Source organism: Urocampus carinirostris, chromosome 20 (assembly GCF_059441175.1).
Source record: "Urocampus carinirostris isolate Australia breed hairy pipefish chromosome 20, RoL_Ucar_1.0, whole genome shotgun sequence".
NCBI classification, from domain to species: domain Eukaryota; kingdom Metazoa; phylum Chordata; class Actinopteri; order Syngnathiformes; family Syngnathidae; genus Urocampus; species Urocampus carinirostris.
This window is the reverse complement of record NC_142368.1, coordinates 3,723,198-3,738,959: the sequence shown is the minus strand read 5'-3', so window position 1 is coordinate 3,738,959 and position 15,762 is coordinate 3,723,198. Positions and strand designations below refer to the sequence as shown.

The following is a 15,762-nucleotide window of genomic DNA, read 5'->3' as shown; positions in this document are numbered from 1 at the left end:
TTCGTTATTTCAAGCGCGCATGCGCTGAAAATGTTTAATGGAAAGAACATTGTGCATTTGTAATTAATCATTTTATCGCCATATTTACATTTTGAATAGCTGATAAGTTATATTTATGGCGTCTTTCTGTAAACATTTTAATAATGTGTGAATTCCACAAGCTCACGTTTAATATAGACTCACTTCATTTGCATACAAGTGACGTCAGGTAAGAAATCATTTTCATATACCGTAAATTCAAAATGCTAATAAGGTGTCTTGAACTTGAAATACATGGGTCAATCTGAAACAATTTTATTCACATTTTATTGTACAGCGGTTTATTTTGTGCAAATAGTTTAATTTAGTCAATTCGTGTTTTCTTGTTGCCACAAAAAAGTATTTTTCAAAGAAATAAAAGTAACTCAAAACCTGATTAGCCCGCAGGCCGGTCCTGAATATAGCTCACCAGTAATGGGTCATTGTGATTTTTAAGGTAATTTAACTGTCATGCTGCTTCAGTGCTGGTTATCTTATTTTAACCCTTCTTCTAATAATTACAAAGTGATAACACAGTAACAAAATAACAAGGATTTTTGAGTAATGCATACCATACTGGTAGCTGTGTAAAATAAGCTAGTAGGTCTAACTTGAAAACAATTTTGCAGGGAATCATGGTTCTTCACTGTGCATATGACAATAAACACTGTAAATCTTGGTTAAAACAAAACACAGGTTCACATCTGAGGGGTTATGACACTTATTTAAGCTGTACATACACACACACATACATGTATAATATATATATATATATATATAAAACGTTAAAATCCACGTTGGTGAGAGAACCGCATCCAGTTTTCTACTACAACAACTACTAGCAACTCTTCACTGCTTTTTTATATTATTATTCATAACACAATCGGAAAATGTATGGCAAAGAAAGACTGGTTTGCTTGGAGGTTGCCGGTTCTAAATTTCGGATCAGCCGTCGATAGGACCGTGCAGAACTTCCTGAATGAAACTCAGGCTACGCTTGTACAAGAAGGACTCCTTTCTCTCTGGTTTGCAGATGCTGAGATGATCCACATCCACTTTAATGAGATCTCCTATACCGATATCTGAAACCACAAGTTGAGGTCAATTTAAAGTCATTTTAGTAGCTAATCTTCCATGACAGTAATTTTTTACATTGGTATGGAACAGTTTAGGAATCTTTCGGAATGACTCGGATTTCTGCGTAAAAAGTGATCTGATATTTGACAAAATCACACGCGAAAAATGGTTTCTGCTTTGACTAAAACCAACCAATCCTTAATAGGTTTCCATGTTTCAATGAGGATAGCGTGCAAACAATGACAAAAAGGGGAGGAATGTGTAACAAAACAATCAGTTAATATTTTGTGACCCCTAAAACATTTTCTGCTTCAACTAAGACCACCCAAACAACTAGGGGTTTCATTAGCTTAATGAGAAAAGCATACTAACAATGAAAAAAGAGGGAGGAATAAGTAATTTAACAGTCACATAAACTATTTTGGTTTCATTAGTCCATGACATATAATGCCAAAAACTTCTGTGAACTGTCTATTGATGAACATCCAGACTTGAGCAGAGCAGCCACTCTTCCGTGATTGGGTACATGCTTGACCTAAAATGGTGTCAATTATTATGAGTCTCCTTAGGCAGGGGGTTCAGTTATTTATTCCTCCCTCTTTTGTCATTGTTGTCATGCTATCATCAAGTATGGAAACCAATAAATGTTTGAGTGGATATAGTTTAAGAAGACAAAAAAAAGTTGAGTCCAGTTACTTATTCGTCACCTAATTTTTGCAGGCTATACTAATATTAAGAAACCTGTAAATGTTTTGGTGGTTTAAATTAGGATAGATAATATTTTGTGGGCGACGTAATATTAAATATGACATTTCAGTGACTTATTTCTCTCCCTTCACTAATTGTTTGCATGCTGTCCTCATTAAAATATGGAAACCTATACACGTATGGGTCATTTATGTTCAGGCAGACACTATTTTGCAGGCCACAGGAAATTCAATATGGTGGTTCTGTAACTTATTCCTCCCCTTATGTCATTGTTTGCACGCTGTCCTCATCAAATTATGGAAACCTATCCACGTTTGGGTTGTTTTCGTTCAAGCAGACACCATTTTGCAGGCCACGGGATATTCAATATGGTGGTTCTGTCACTTATTCCTCCCCTTCTGTCATTGTTTGCACGCTATCCTCATTAAAATATGGAAACCTATTCATGTTTGGGTGGTTTTGGTTTAAGCAGACAATGTGAGATTATGGCAAACATTTTATGCAGAAATTTGAGAAATTCACAATTCATTTTACCACCGCAAAAACGATCACATGATGCCGAGTTTTTATTCCAATGTTCATATTACTTACTGGCAGATTCCGCTGGCACCACCAATATCTTTATCATAGGACCGATGTATGTGGGAAGCGACTCTGCAAAACTTAGCACCTTGATCTCTTTTTCTTTGGCCATGTTCAAGAAGTTCTCATTCAGGTCACGGAGAGCTGGGGAGTCTTAAAAACCATCACTTGGCTTTAGGCATGAGAAAATTGCCTTTTACCGTTAACTATTGAATTCACTTACCTCTGCAAAGCTCTCTGACCTCGATCGAGGGGAAAAGAAGATAGCGGACGTTGACCGAGTATTCGGCCATGAAGGTGCCGTGATGGGGAACGCTGTAGAACAAAATGCCTTTGGTATTTTTGTAAAGATCCTTCATTTCTGGGTCTTGGGAGGCGTCGATCAGCATTTTTTTCACCAGCAACCCTAATGGGAGATCGGTATAAGGCACGGTGTTTTTGGTGGTATTCTATTCAACGAGAAGTCATAGCTCAATTCGGTGAAACCTGGGGAATCCCCCCAAAAGGTTTCATGAATCCAGGACATTCAAATGTTAAGATTAGAAGGTTGTAAAGCAGGGGTCACCAGCTATTTTTGTTACTGATTGGTACAAAGGGGTGGCATTTCTGTATACATTTCTAAAATCTATATCTACCTTGGTCATATCCCTCAAGAGGGGTGACCGACAGCAAGATAAACACAATAACAAGGAAAATAAAATAAAAAAAAAATAAAAAAGGTAAAAAATAACAAAAAACAAACTCAAACATTTTGGACCATGGCCAACCCAAAAGCCCAAACACCCACAAGTTAAGCACCTCGGCACCCAAGTCATGCTTTCGTCCCTCCAGATAAAACGGGACACAAGAAAGCGGCCATGTCACTCGGGTAAGGGTGACACAACACACTCTACTGTTCAACAGCAGGGCCCGACATCTTTCACTGGTTTACCCCTGTCGCATCATATGGGTGCCCTGCCCATCCCTTAGAACACGTCCAAACAGCCCACTATCCTTTTACAATACCTCTCCACTCATTCCAATCACCAACAAGAGCTCTAGCTTTCACTAGATTTAGACAATTTCCAAAATAACTTATGCTATTTGTATGTTATTACCAGGTTGTAATTATTAGAAGGTTAGCCAACCAACCACTAATACACCAGGTCAGTTAGAAAATCACAATGACCCATCACTGGTGAGGCATTTTTAGAACCTGTTCGCGGGCTAGTTAGGTGTTCTTAGTGGGCCGCCTGATGCCTGCGAGCACCACGTTGGAGACCCCTGTTAGAAACAATATAAACCTGAGGGAACCTGAAACCGCATTCAAAAAACGAGTCACTAGAAGTTAGTAGAACCCCATAAATGGAACACAACCTCGACTTATATATATAAAAAGTAACATTGCAAGCCGATAAAAACATTGCCTCAATTTATTATCATTATTTTTTAAATTGTAAACAAAATCCAACACACCTCCCATACTGTGAGCCACCCAGACCACCGGCCGCTCTCCCACTCCTGCCATCTTTAACTTTTTGAGCAGCTCCTGACTCCGGTAGGCCAAAGATTTTCTGAGGACAGACAATCGTAGAAAATAGGAAAGATTTCCTGGGAAAAACACATCCAAGTGAAACTTTTCTCCTACTAATATTTTTAATTTAAGTCAAAATGTTAATTGACCAAATTATGGTGAATATTGACTCAATAACCTAATTTTATCTGCTAGGTTCAAATGCCTTGGCCAAATAGTTGTCCATCATGGTATCCCCCCAAAACGATCACTCAAATGACAAATATCTGGGTTATAATTAGGAATGCCTGATCATTGTGAACTTACATAAGGTTTATTTTGCTTTTAAGATGTTTTATTATTATTTTTTAAAGCTATTAATGTGTACAGCTACTATAATGTCACCTGATAAGATTGAGTTGTACATTTTACTTAGCCAAAGCATGTGTGATATTTAAGGGACAAAATATGCATAAATATAGAGGAAGGTGGTAATGCACCAAAATGAGGGATGCCAACTGCCGTAAACACAAAGTAGAAAAACGAGTGCTAAAAAGTATGATGAATAATTCAAACTATAGCGACTTCTTATTTTTGGGTCAAAGCTCTTACAAGGATTTTGGGTACCTCCATTCATCCATTATCTGCACCGCTTATCCTCAGTAGGGTCGCGGGGGTGCTGGAGTCCATCCCAGCTATCTTGGGGCAGTGGGAAGGGAACACCCTGAACTGGTTGCCAGCCAGTCGCAGGGCACAGACAATTCGCTCATTCACACCAAGGGACAATTTGGTCAGGCCAATTAACCTGATATTCACGTTTTTGGAATGTGGGAGGAAACCGTAGCGCCTGGAGGAAACCCACGCAAGTACGGGGAGAACATGAAAACTCTACACAGGAGGTTCGATCTCATCACCTCAGAACTGTGCCGCGGACGCGCTAACCACTGCGCAACCGTGCTGCCCATTTTGGGTACCTGTAAGAGCTATATAGCCGACAATTATGTAAAATAAATGAGTTTCTCTAGCTAATTATTTTTATAAATGTATATTTATGGAATATTTTCTGTATTTTTGCTTAAAAATTAAATATGTTTTTTTTTTTTAATTAAGTTGTATTTACCACTGAGAGGCGCTAATAATACACACTGTTGCTTTAAGTATTAGAGCAAACTTTTGGCCTGTCAGTCTCAAGTTCAACTTCAGTGTTAGAGAATGCGATTACAGAAAATATATGACGAACATAGGAGATAGATGATTTCCTAACCTCTGATTCTCAGCCGGGCACTTGGCCATCCAGTCACTAAGATGGCTGTCATATTCCACCGATAACACTCTCAGGTTGGGACAATCTTCGGCTAACCACGTCTGCTGATCAGATGGCATGTTTAAACACAGAGACTTACCACGACCTGTTCGGCGTTGTCACCTTAGGCCAGCACTCGGTGTAATCTTCCCCGCTGTCTTTATCGTTCTCCCTCTCGGATGTGCTTCGGTCCCTCTGGCGCCACGTTTTGAACGCCGCGCCCAGGATCCCGTGGATGAACAGCACGTCCGCCTTAATAGGCTGACTGGGATCCCGACAAAATAAAAGTTCCCTTTAGAGAACAACCAAAAATAAAGTGGACCCCCGCTAAACTGTGTTGCCCACTACTCAACGCCTTTTGGCAAGTTTCCCCAGTATACAGCATCAACTCCAAATTATTTTGCATGCCCAGAAAAATTAAAACTTTGGTATGTTTATCTAAGATGTCCGTCTGCTATTGGTCGATATCATATGAAATGTTGGTCTGCTATTGGTCTTGCATGGCATCATGAAAATGCCAAAATGCTATTGGCTGAACTCCCTGCCACAATGCCTTTCTCTTTCTTCATTCGATTCAGAATCTCGTGCGCTTCATAAAGATGTAGCAACTTGGCAGTACTATACTGTCTTTAGTGAACTGTTTTCATTTGTTCTGGTCCAAGGCTTGCAATGATGCTAAACCTTTAAGCATGGAAACAAAGCTTGTGATTATCGAGAAATGCAAAGATGGGCACACAAAACGCTACCCCTGGTAAGTTGCATCACCGTTAACTAATCAGAAAAAAACATAAGCACGCAAATTCAGGTCTGAGTGCCAGTAAACACACATGCTAACTGGGACAAGCTGATGCTGGCGGTGAGCCGTCCCTAACAGTAGTGTCTGAACATTCTCATAAATTGGATTTTCTCTCGTATGTTGAGCAAGATTTTTGCTCAACATATGTATTTTTTAAATTCTCGTATGAATAGGGGCGACTGTATTACTCAAATGAGAGTGTGATTAAATCAAATGTTTTACGGCCATGACAATCCACGCAAATTAAAGCTTTAAAATCAGTTTAATTTTTAATCTACCATGTCCTCTGCATCCACTCGCTACTTCACCCTACCAGCCCGTTTGTACTTAACATGTATATTCATTTATGCTATATAATCATATAAATGTTTATTGCTCATAAGCAGTACCAACTAAATTTTGTTTTCTGGGGTACCTGTGGTCCGGAAGGCATTATCGAATAACCATGGGTTCGTATCCGCCGCTATAATTTCATTTTTGCGCTTCTCAATTTAGAATGCATTCATATCGTTTCTAGTGGGTGTACTATAATTGAAAGAGGACGCAAACCTGTTTCGTGATTGCGGGTGGAGGATGTAAATGCCGTCAGGGTACTTCTCCTTCACCGCCTCCCTATCCAAATTGGCCAGGGCGCGAGCAGCGTGGGAAGCTTCCATAACGTGGGAGGACTGCACCATCTCCGCAAGGACCGACAACCACCCTAGATGTTAGGGGAAAACACCATTTAGAAGACACTAAATAACAAGTCTCAAATCCAAAGTGTTTGCTCCACCTGACTGCACAATGGCTCGGTGGACTCTATCGTTGAGCGCCAGGTTCCCAATGATCCTGACGATGTTCCTTTGTATGTTCTTGGAGTCCTGACGGAGCTGGTAAACCCAACGGAGCAGCTGCAGGCCGCCGTTAGACACGATATGGTCGCAGTGGCTCCTGACCTGCAACGAGAAGCGAACCGTAATTGGATGGTCGTGAAAAACCCGAGTGAAGCTTCTCCACGAGCACCTTGGAGTGCTGCACGAGGGCCTGCAGGCAGAAGGACTCCACCTTCTCTGAGGGGACGGACGTGAGACTCTGTGCGTAAGGGAGTCCGTTGCCACCGAAACACCAAAGGCCCCCCTGCGGCAAATTGGAAGAATGATACGGAGAACGTGATTGGCTGTCAAGCTCAGGTATGTCTTTACCCTCTGCGCCGCCAACGCCTGAGTGCTTTCTCTGAGAGCCAGCGAGGTGAAGTACTGAACGCATTTGTCCACTTCTGACTGTGGCAGGGAGGCGAGAAGCTGCCTTAAACCATCCTCCGTGGAGAAACCCTGTTGGAGAAATTCCTCGATTGAATACATTACACATCATTTCTGCTTTTAAATTTGAGTTAAAGCTTAAAAACATTGTGGCTGATTTTTTTCCTTAGTCACAGCAAAAGCTTTAACTCCGAGTTAACGCATCATAACTACTTGGACTTAAGGGTCAGTTCAGAGCTTTAACTGCAGTTAAAGCAGCCTTAAAGCTCTCAATTCAAAATGAATCATTTAACACTAAATTTAAACTTTAGTTATTAAATATTTTTAAATAGATGCGAGTGACTCTGCCATGATGTTTTTTCCTTCTTTTTCCGACACCCATTTTTTGTCCTTTTTCTAATAGTGGTGTCAAATTTAAACTTTAATATTATTCTGTAATGAATCATTTTGCTCTTATATTTAAAACATATATTAACTCAAGTGAAAAAAAGCTTAAAATCGTTACATCTTGGTGCAAGTTATATATGAAGAGTTCAAGCATCTTTAAAGCTCTTAATGAGTTCAATTCTTAAATAACTAAAGTGCTGAAGTATTTTTAGAGCTTTAACTCCAAGTTAACTTCCTTGCTATATAACTCGATCATTGAAGCATTCCTAAAGCCTTAACTCCTTAGTTAACTCCTATATGACACAAGAGTTGAAATATCACCCATCCATCCATTATCTGCACTGCTTATCCTCAGTAGAGTCGCGGGGGCGTTTATTTTGTTTCCTTTATGGAACCAAAGCTAATAATTAGCTTTATTTTAAATTTGGTGACGATTCCGAAATTTTGACGATTCAATTCTGAAATGTAAATCAATGAATATTGGAAATATGTCGAGCTAACAGATTCTTTAAAATGTAGATTTTTTAAATTTATTTTAAAACCACATTAAACCGAATTATTTTTTATGTCTTACATCATCAAAGCTAGGGAGCGGAGGTGGACGCAGGAAGAATCTCAGGTTGGCCCGCGGCGTTCGAGCCAGGCCTATCGCCGTCCTCTGATCTATTACCTGAGCCGCCGTCTGATACTGGTAGTCTGTATTCGTACCAAAATGATCACGTTATTCAATTATGGCCCGTATTATTGAGGTGAAAGTTTTGCTTTACCGTGCCAGTGGTAATTGTCTGCCAGTTCCTGCACGGCTTGCATTCTTAGAGCACGGTTGTTGGACTGTGTCCTTTTCAGCAAGATCCATAAGGCCACCTCGTGGGGGTCAGCATCCACATTGCTTAATCGTTCTGAAAATACAGATACAGGTTTTTTTTTTAAAAGGGCAGGGGGCAGATCCACCTTCTGCGTCTAGAGCTACCATCTAATTACTACAGCTAACCGATTACAGACCTTGCCAACTTTGTGTCATCCGATGGTCAGCTGTTTTTTATTATTGTTGTAAGGATAAAAATAAACCAATTGAGCATCTGAGTACAATACAGTTAAAAAAATACTTAACTATGCCGTCTTTTCCAAGCATTTGCGAAATATTCCTCTTTCGTTTCTCACCATCCAAAGATCGCAGCAGAAGCCGCGAGGAGATCTCCAGGAAGCGTCTTGCCGCTTTGTGGAGTTCCCTTCTTGTCTTGTGTGTGAGCCCTCGGGAAGAAATAGACATTTCTAAATACGGGCATTTATGATGAAAAGGGCGGGCATTTTATGCTGTTAAGTAAACATCCACTCACCTGCAGCGAAGTCCTCATTGTCTTCAGAAGAACTGCTTTGCAGGTAGATGTAAGATTTGTACTTTTCCTGCTGGATGGCACTGGTGTCGATGGTCACCACTTTGTCCAAAGCCGCCACCTCGTACGTGATGAAAAGACAGCCCCTAAAGGGATTGAACCATCAAGACAAAATTCTGTAGAAATCTGCCAATGTTATACTGTACACCTACCCCAAAACTACAGCTCCCGTTACCTTGGCAACTTTCCCTAGTGGGGAAACGTAATGTTAAATTATTTTTACACGTGCATCGGGCCCCTTAAACTTACTTAAATTTCTCCATCGTAGAGTTTTGGTCACGCCGGTGCTGAGTCTTCTGCAACGGATAAAGTGCAGTGCTGTCGCGGACATCCTGGTGGAATTTGGGGAGATCCTGGTGTAAAAACAAACGCTCACTCATGCACGTGATGAAAGAAAAAAAACACGCACTCGTTATTTTTTTTTCTTAATGAGTTTATCTCGTTTGTTTTATGATGGAGTGATTACAAAAATGTAGAGGGAAAAAAACAAAATCCAAACAATACGGCGTGGATAAACACTGTATAACCAAACCCACGACATTACCAACACCAACTATCACGCGAATTTAAATACCTTACCCGTGTGACGTTGTCAAAAATGTATTTGAATTGTAGAAAATATTCCACTTGTCGCGTCAGATCGAGAAATTACTACAAATACCGGCGTTTTTTTCGACCGTTTTAAGCTCATCTGACGAGGTTGTGCCAATCGCGTCGCACAAATAATACGTCATTACTAGTAGGCACGCCCCGAATATACTGCCAGTAAAAAAAAACACTTTCTTAAAAGTAAAATATTAAGAGAAACTCTCCTTCTGGTTGACACTAAATACAAATAATTTTAGCGTTGTCAAAATAAATAGATAAAGAAATAAGAGGAAGGGAAAAGGAGAGAGGGCGGACCAAAGGAAGAAAAAGAGAGAGGGAAAGAGCGTGAGAAACAAAAGATAAAAAGTCACGAGAGAGAGAGGGGGAAAAGAAAGGGAGAGGAAGCAAGAAATCCAAAGAAAAATAGAACGACAGAAGGAGAGAAATGAGAAAAGAAAACACAAAGGGTATGAAGAGAGAAATAGAAAAGGAAAAAAAGGAAGTTAGAGCAAAAGAGGTTAAAAGACACAGAGAAAGAGACTAAGAGCAACAAAGGAAGAGAAAAAGAGAGACACAGAGAGTGAAAGAGACAGAGACAGAGTGGGAGAAAAGGGGTGGAAAAGAAAGAGAGAGAGAGAGAAATAAATACAAGTACAGTGTCTTTGTGAGAGGCACCTGGCTTTGGCAACATCAAGTTGACATATTTCAACCTGCAGCTTGTTTTTCTCTTGCGCTTCTCTGAGTGTTGTCTTGCGGACCGGATTCAATCCCTTAGCGGGCCTGATCTGGCCTGCGGGCCGCCTGTTTGACACCTGTGGCATACACATACTCACATGTTTTAATAAGTCCCTCTGAAACTTCAAAATAATCAGTTATTTTGAAAACCTTTTAATTTTTGGAGACAAATTTATTTTCCTTATGATATTTCCCCTTCTGAAAATTTTCCATCATTATCTAAAACTTTTTCATTGAAAAGTTAGACCATCCCACAGGAACAAAAATGGTTAAATAAACGTTAAAAGATACTTACGTTCTGTCCAGAAGATGTCTTTGATTGGTTGAAAAAACAAACTGTTTATGGGGGTTATGTTCGGAACACAAAAGATAAACTAAACACAATACCAACTACTTTTGGACTAAATGGGGTACACTTTATATTGGCTGAACACTACCCAATCTTAGATATGTATTTTTGTAAAACATTCAAATTTTATCCGAATCTGTTTGAACTAAACGAAACCACTTTTGAAGTCCCAATTGTGTGTGTGATTGTATGTGGTTTATAAGCTCCAAAACAAGTGACCTGACTTTTGTGAAAATTGACATAGTTGTACTTTCGGCCTCAGCGAGAATCTTGAGCTAGGTATCGTGTCAAGGCAACCCCAATAAATACCCCCAAAAACCGATAAACATCTCTTTTTGTATGAACTGCTTTCGTGAGGTCTCTAACACACCCCAATGGCCAGACTGGGTACTGCAGCTCTCGAACACCGCCCACTCCAAGTAGCCCAATCCAGACTTCATTTTGCCTATGTATAAAGCAGACCAGGTCTAGCCCGAAATTCGATGTCTAAAAAACACCCAGTGCGGTTTGCCATAAAGCTTTGTGGACATATTTGTATACTTAAACAAGCAGCATTTTTTATTTTTGAAAATCATAATTACATGTATTTTTCTGTGTTGTAGAGCATACATTAAAATAATGTCCTGAAATATGTATTTCATACAACTTCCAGCTTTTTTTCCCCAAAATATTTACCATCACACTGTCTTTCTTGTCATTGCAATGTAAAGTAAGGCATAGCAAAAGTCCAATGTCCTCCGGATGGAAAGCAGACACAGTGGCTGGAAATGGAAGAAGACTTGGTTGATTCAGCTCAAGTAAGTTGGAAGGAGATTTTATTATTAGTTCTTGTGCAGAGAGTCAACTGACTCATTGTCAGGGTTGGGTAGGGTTACTTTAACTTGATTACTTTCAATTACTTTTGGATGACTCCAATACCAAATATGCTAATAAAAGACAAAAGAAACTAAATATGAATAAAATTACTAAATTTTGTGCAGGCTTGGGGAGTAACGGAATACGTGGAATGGCAAAAATGATGTTGGCAAGCTGTTTGGATTTATTTTCATTTTGTTTCTGTCGCATTTTATGTTAGTTTTGCCGGAGATCAAAGAGATCAAAGCCAGGAGCGAAAGCTTACCACGTGTTGTGAGTCATCATTTTATTCATATTTAGTTTCTTTTGTCTTTTATTAGCATATTTGGTATTGGAGTATTCCAAATGTAATTGAAAGTTATCAAGTTAAAGTAACCCTACCCATCCCTGTCCAGATGGAAAGCAGACACAGTGGCTGGAAATGAAAGAAGACTTTGTTGATTCAGCTCAAGTAAGTTGGAAGGAGATTTCATTATTAGTTCTTGTGCAGATAGTCAACTGACTCATTGTCTCTCTGTTAAAGAAAATGGCAGACACATTCGATCCCTCTTTTTTGCCCGAATATACTAGAAGAGTCCCTTCTCTCGATCTTCACTCTGGGCAGCGATGTTACGGCAATGTTCTTTTCACCTCACAACTCCCATTTGGATTTACAACTGTCACTTATTTAAATTTAATGCATCTATTAAACTATAGCTCACCATATATCATGTTTTTACAATAAACCATAAGTTAGAATCGTCTTTTATAGAACCATAATCACAATTTTGCTTGCATAGTCTCTTCCACAAAGTGATTCGTGATCATCCCACCAAAAAGTTTTTAAGATCAGCATGTTTTTTACTGTCCCTTTTGTCCTAGGTATGGGTCTCCTCATAGGCCCTGATGCTCTCATAGGCAGGAGGCGGGCAATGTGTAGCTTGGAACCCCCTAACACTGTCCCCCCAAAACGAGTGGGGTCTTTGGGCTCGAACCGACCCGACGGATGTCATCAATATGGGTGTTGGAGGCAGCGATGCCTGGCTCCCCGCCTCCGCCTCCCTGGCGATCTGGCTGCAGTGGAGGAGAGGGTGAAAGGTTGACGCCCTGAAACTGGACTTGTGTCCCAAGGGGTCCAGGGGGTCCGGGCTTGAGGTTTGGCGGTGGAAAGTGAAAGCGGCGCTGACCAGGCTGTTGTTACTCCGCCGGTCGTGGTTGCTGCTGCTCCGGTTGAATCCCGGGTGGCTTCGAGGAGAGGTGCGAGGTTGGCGTCGGTTTGAGATGCGGGCAGAACCTGCTCTACGCCGGGAAAACCAGGTGAGAAACACGTAGACCAGGGCACCCAAAAGGAGACCAACTGCCACCGAAACGCTGAAAGCTATGATCAGGGGGACTGGAAAAGAAGAGACCGATATGGCCTTTGAAGAAGCTGACATATTTTATTTAAAGTGACATTGTGACTAGTGGCGTGCACATATTTCATTGAAGTAAAGCACACGAAGGGATGGGTGCCACCAGGCTGTACTTGCCCAAGACACACAACAGGAAATGGTGCCACTACGACCCTAGTGGTTAAGGGAACACTATTGATTTGAATAATTAGCAAAAACTTGAACATGAACTTTAAGTTTAGAAATTTAAAACAATATTACAAAACTTGAGACAGCCTCGAAAGTTCAAATGATTAGCTGCCATCTCTCTTCTATGGAAGCCGGAATGAGGATTTTGCGAAATTCGATTGTCCTAGTGGTGCTTTTAGCACTTAACAGCCACTTACTTTCAACAGCTGAGCTATGCATATGATGGTCAGAGTCCCATCATTCGGCCATTTTTCTACCTTTTGTTCCACTGTTTCCTTTTCTAACCACTCATGTAAGCCCCATGGCTGCAGGCAATGATTCCCCACTATTTTATAGTTAGCGACACCGTGTTCATAAAGCTTGCTTCATCCTTTAGTGTCACTGCCCTTTCTTTTTAATAGCTTCTCTCCTTAGCAACTCCAGTTAGCCTGTAACACTTGCTCTGACCAAGTCCAACTATTGGCTCTTTTCAGCCGCTCCGGGTGTATCCAGCTTACTTTATCTTTTGTTGTCGTTTGTGTCATGATTACTGATGTGACTCAGCTGCGCCCGCTCCTTTGGCGTCAACTGCCTCGGACTCTGATTGGCTCTCGATCAGTAATTGCACCCACTCCTGTCTGTCCCGTTTTGTCAGTTCGTCTGCGAACCTCAGTTAACACTAGGCAAGCCTTTTTCGACCCTGACTCTCACCTGTCCCGTTTTTTGCTCCCGTCTGTCCCCCGGCTTCTATTATTTTTTATCCTGACCACGCCTACTCTCCCGTCCCGGCTTTCGACCGCTTTTTGTCCCCGCCTTTCCTGGCTTACGACTCGCTTCAGACCACGTTTTTGCTCTCCTGTCCTACTACTGACCTGTTTTTCCGTTCCCGACCCTGCCATTGCTCACCACGGAAGATCCACTTCCGCGTTCAGAGCGACCCGCTTCCCGCGTTCAGCAATCACGGGATCGAGGGTGCAACCCCTTCTCTTTCTTCCAATAAAACTTGTGAGAAACGCAACACAAGTGGGTCCTGTCTCCGTTCCGGTCCTGACAGTTTATGGGGTTTAACACAAGCGTTTATGTCCTATGCTGCCTGAAATGAATCCTTTCTCACGCAAGAAATGACAGAAGTAGGATTCGGAATGTTTCCGACAAGTATCCGTTCTGGGGCGGGGCAGCACGGCGGCGCAGTGGCTAGCGCGGGTGCGGCACAGTTCTGAGGTCGTGGGAACCTCCTGCGTGAGTTCTAATCCAGCTCCCGGCCTTACTGTGCGGAGTTTGTATGTTCTCCCTGTGCTTGCGTGGGTTTCCTCCGGGCACTCCGGTTTCCTCCCACATTCCAAAGACATGCATTTCAGGTGGATTGGCCGGTCCAAATTGTCCCTAGGTGTGAATGAGCGAGTGATTTGTCTGTCCCCGTGTGCCCTGCGACTGGCTGGCAACCAGGTCAGGGTTCCCCTGCCCAATGCCCGATGATTGCTGGGACGGGCTCCAGCACCCCCGCGACCCTACTGAGGATAAGCGGTGCAGCTGATGAGAGATCCGTTCTGGCTTCCTTATTATGTCTTTTTCAAATGCACATGCTTCAGCTCCATTCTTAGCTACAACAGCATCAAGAGGTGAATTTTTACACACTGTCACTTTAAGTTCTTTGTAAGGAACTTACTCAAAAGTTGTGTTTTGGTCCACAAGACTTCTGTTCTTCAGAATTTCAGATTTTGATTAAAGCTGACGTTTACCATATATCATTAAGAGAAGCTTCTTTTACCCTCTATTTTCTTCTTTGCTGACAATTTATTTAGTCCTTTTATTCCTTACTAATTCTTCCACAATATAAGTCAAGAAAATCGGGAACACTCACCAGCATCAAACGAATGAAAAACTTCCATAAAAAGATTCGTATTATTCTCAGCCATGTCTACATCAGCGGTCCGAAAACTCCAAAACCCTCTCGTCCTTCTCCGTTTGTCTTCTTCCGCACACTAATGGATTTTCCTCTCTTTCTGCAGACCTTCTTTCCTGCTGGTCTCTCCTCCTCCCAGAGGTGCTCGCCGAACCGCGGTTGAAGTTGTTTATGGACGCGTGGAAAAAAAAAGTCACATTTCCTGGACCGAGCTCCACGAGAGGCTTATCTCTGCCGGACAGAGATCCCGGCGTTGGGCAGAGGGAGTAGTTCTTTTCTTCTTCCGTTGCCGTTCTTTCCTCCAGCTTGATAAGTGTCACCGAACACTCACTGCTGCTCGATTGAAATTTCCCCTATTTGGTATTTTCCGGACTGTTCGCCAGGTTCGTGGTCGTCTGGCCCGTCGCAGCCAGTAACAACATTTGGGATGATAAACTGACGTGGAAGGCCGCAGGCGCGAGTGCGTTTTAAATCATGCTCGATACCGGCGGCGTCAGCAATAATCCTTGACACCTGAAATGTATCGGGGCAGACCAAAGGAAAACATTTTTGTGATCCTGCCTGTTCTGTTTACTAAATTGTTCAATTTAGTTATCTGACACCGTTAACCAAACACAACCTACATTCACCTAACAATGCGCACTCGTTTCTTGATGGAAAAGATGGACAAGAGACCGGCATTTCCACACGGGGGCAGATTTAATTTCTTAAACAATTTAACTAAGTGGGCGGCACGGCGTGCGTAGCACAGTTCGGAGGTCATGGGTTCAAATCCAGCTACGGGCCTTCCTGTAAGCAG

General features: G+C 41.7%; 2 protein-coding genes across 2 annotated transcripts; both read right to left on the bottom strand.

Annotated features, from left to right (window-relative positions):
- Positions 1–9,715, bottom strand: serac1 (serine active site containing 1). The gene is made up of 17 exons (XM_088325305.1): positions 9,575–9,715; positions 9,245–9,348; positions 9,148–9,184; positions 8,939–9,081; positions 8,763–8,852; positions 8,369–8,500; positions 8,176–8,297; positions 7,158–7,286; positions 6,979–7,092; positions 6,749–6,911; positions 6,526–6,676; positions 5,304–5,445; positions 5,142–5,242; positions 3,841–3,938; positions 2,609–2,791; positions 2,395–2,538; positions 1–1,100 (listed from the first exon to the last, which is right to left on the bottom strand). Exons 2-17 carry the CDS (start codon positions 9,324–9,326, stop codon positions 964–966), a joined length of 1,968 nt encoding a protein of 655 aa, XP_088181431.1. The 5' UTR covers positions 9,327–9,348; positions 9,575–9,715; the 3' UTR covers positions 1–963.
- Positions 9,716–11,230: 1,515 nt separating this feature from the next.
- Positions 11,231–15,377, bottom strand: myct1a (myc target 1a). The gene is made up of 2 exons (XM_088325308.1): positions 14,922–15,377; positions 11,231–12,894 (listed from the first exon to the last, which is right to left on the bottom strand). Exons 1-2 carry the CDS (start codon positions 14,974–14,976, stop codon positions 12,380–12,382), a joined length of 570 nt encoding a protein of 189 aa, XP_088181434.1. The 5' UTR covers positions 14,977–15,377; the 3' UTR covers positions 11,231–12,379.
- Positions 15,378–15,762: the final 385 nt, after the last annotated feature.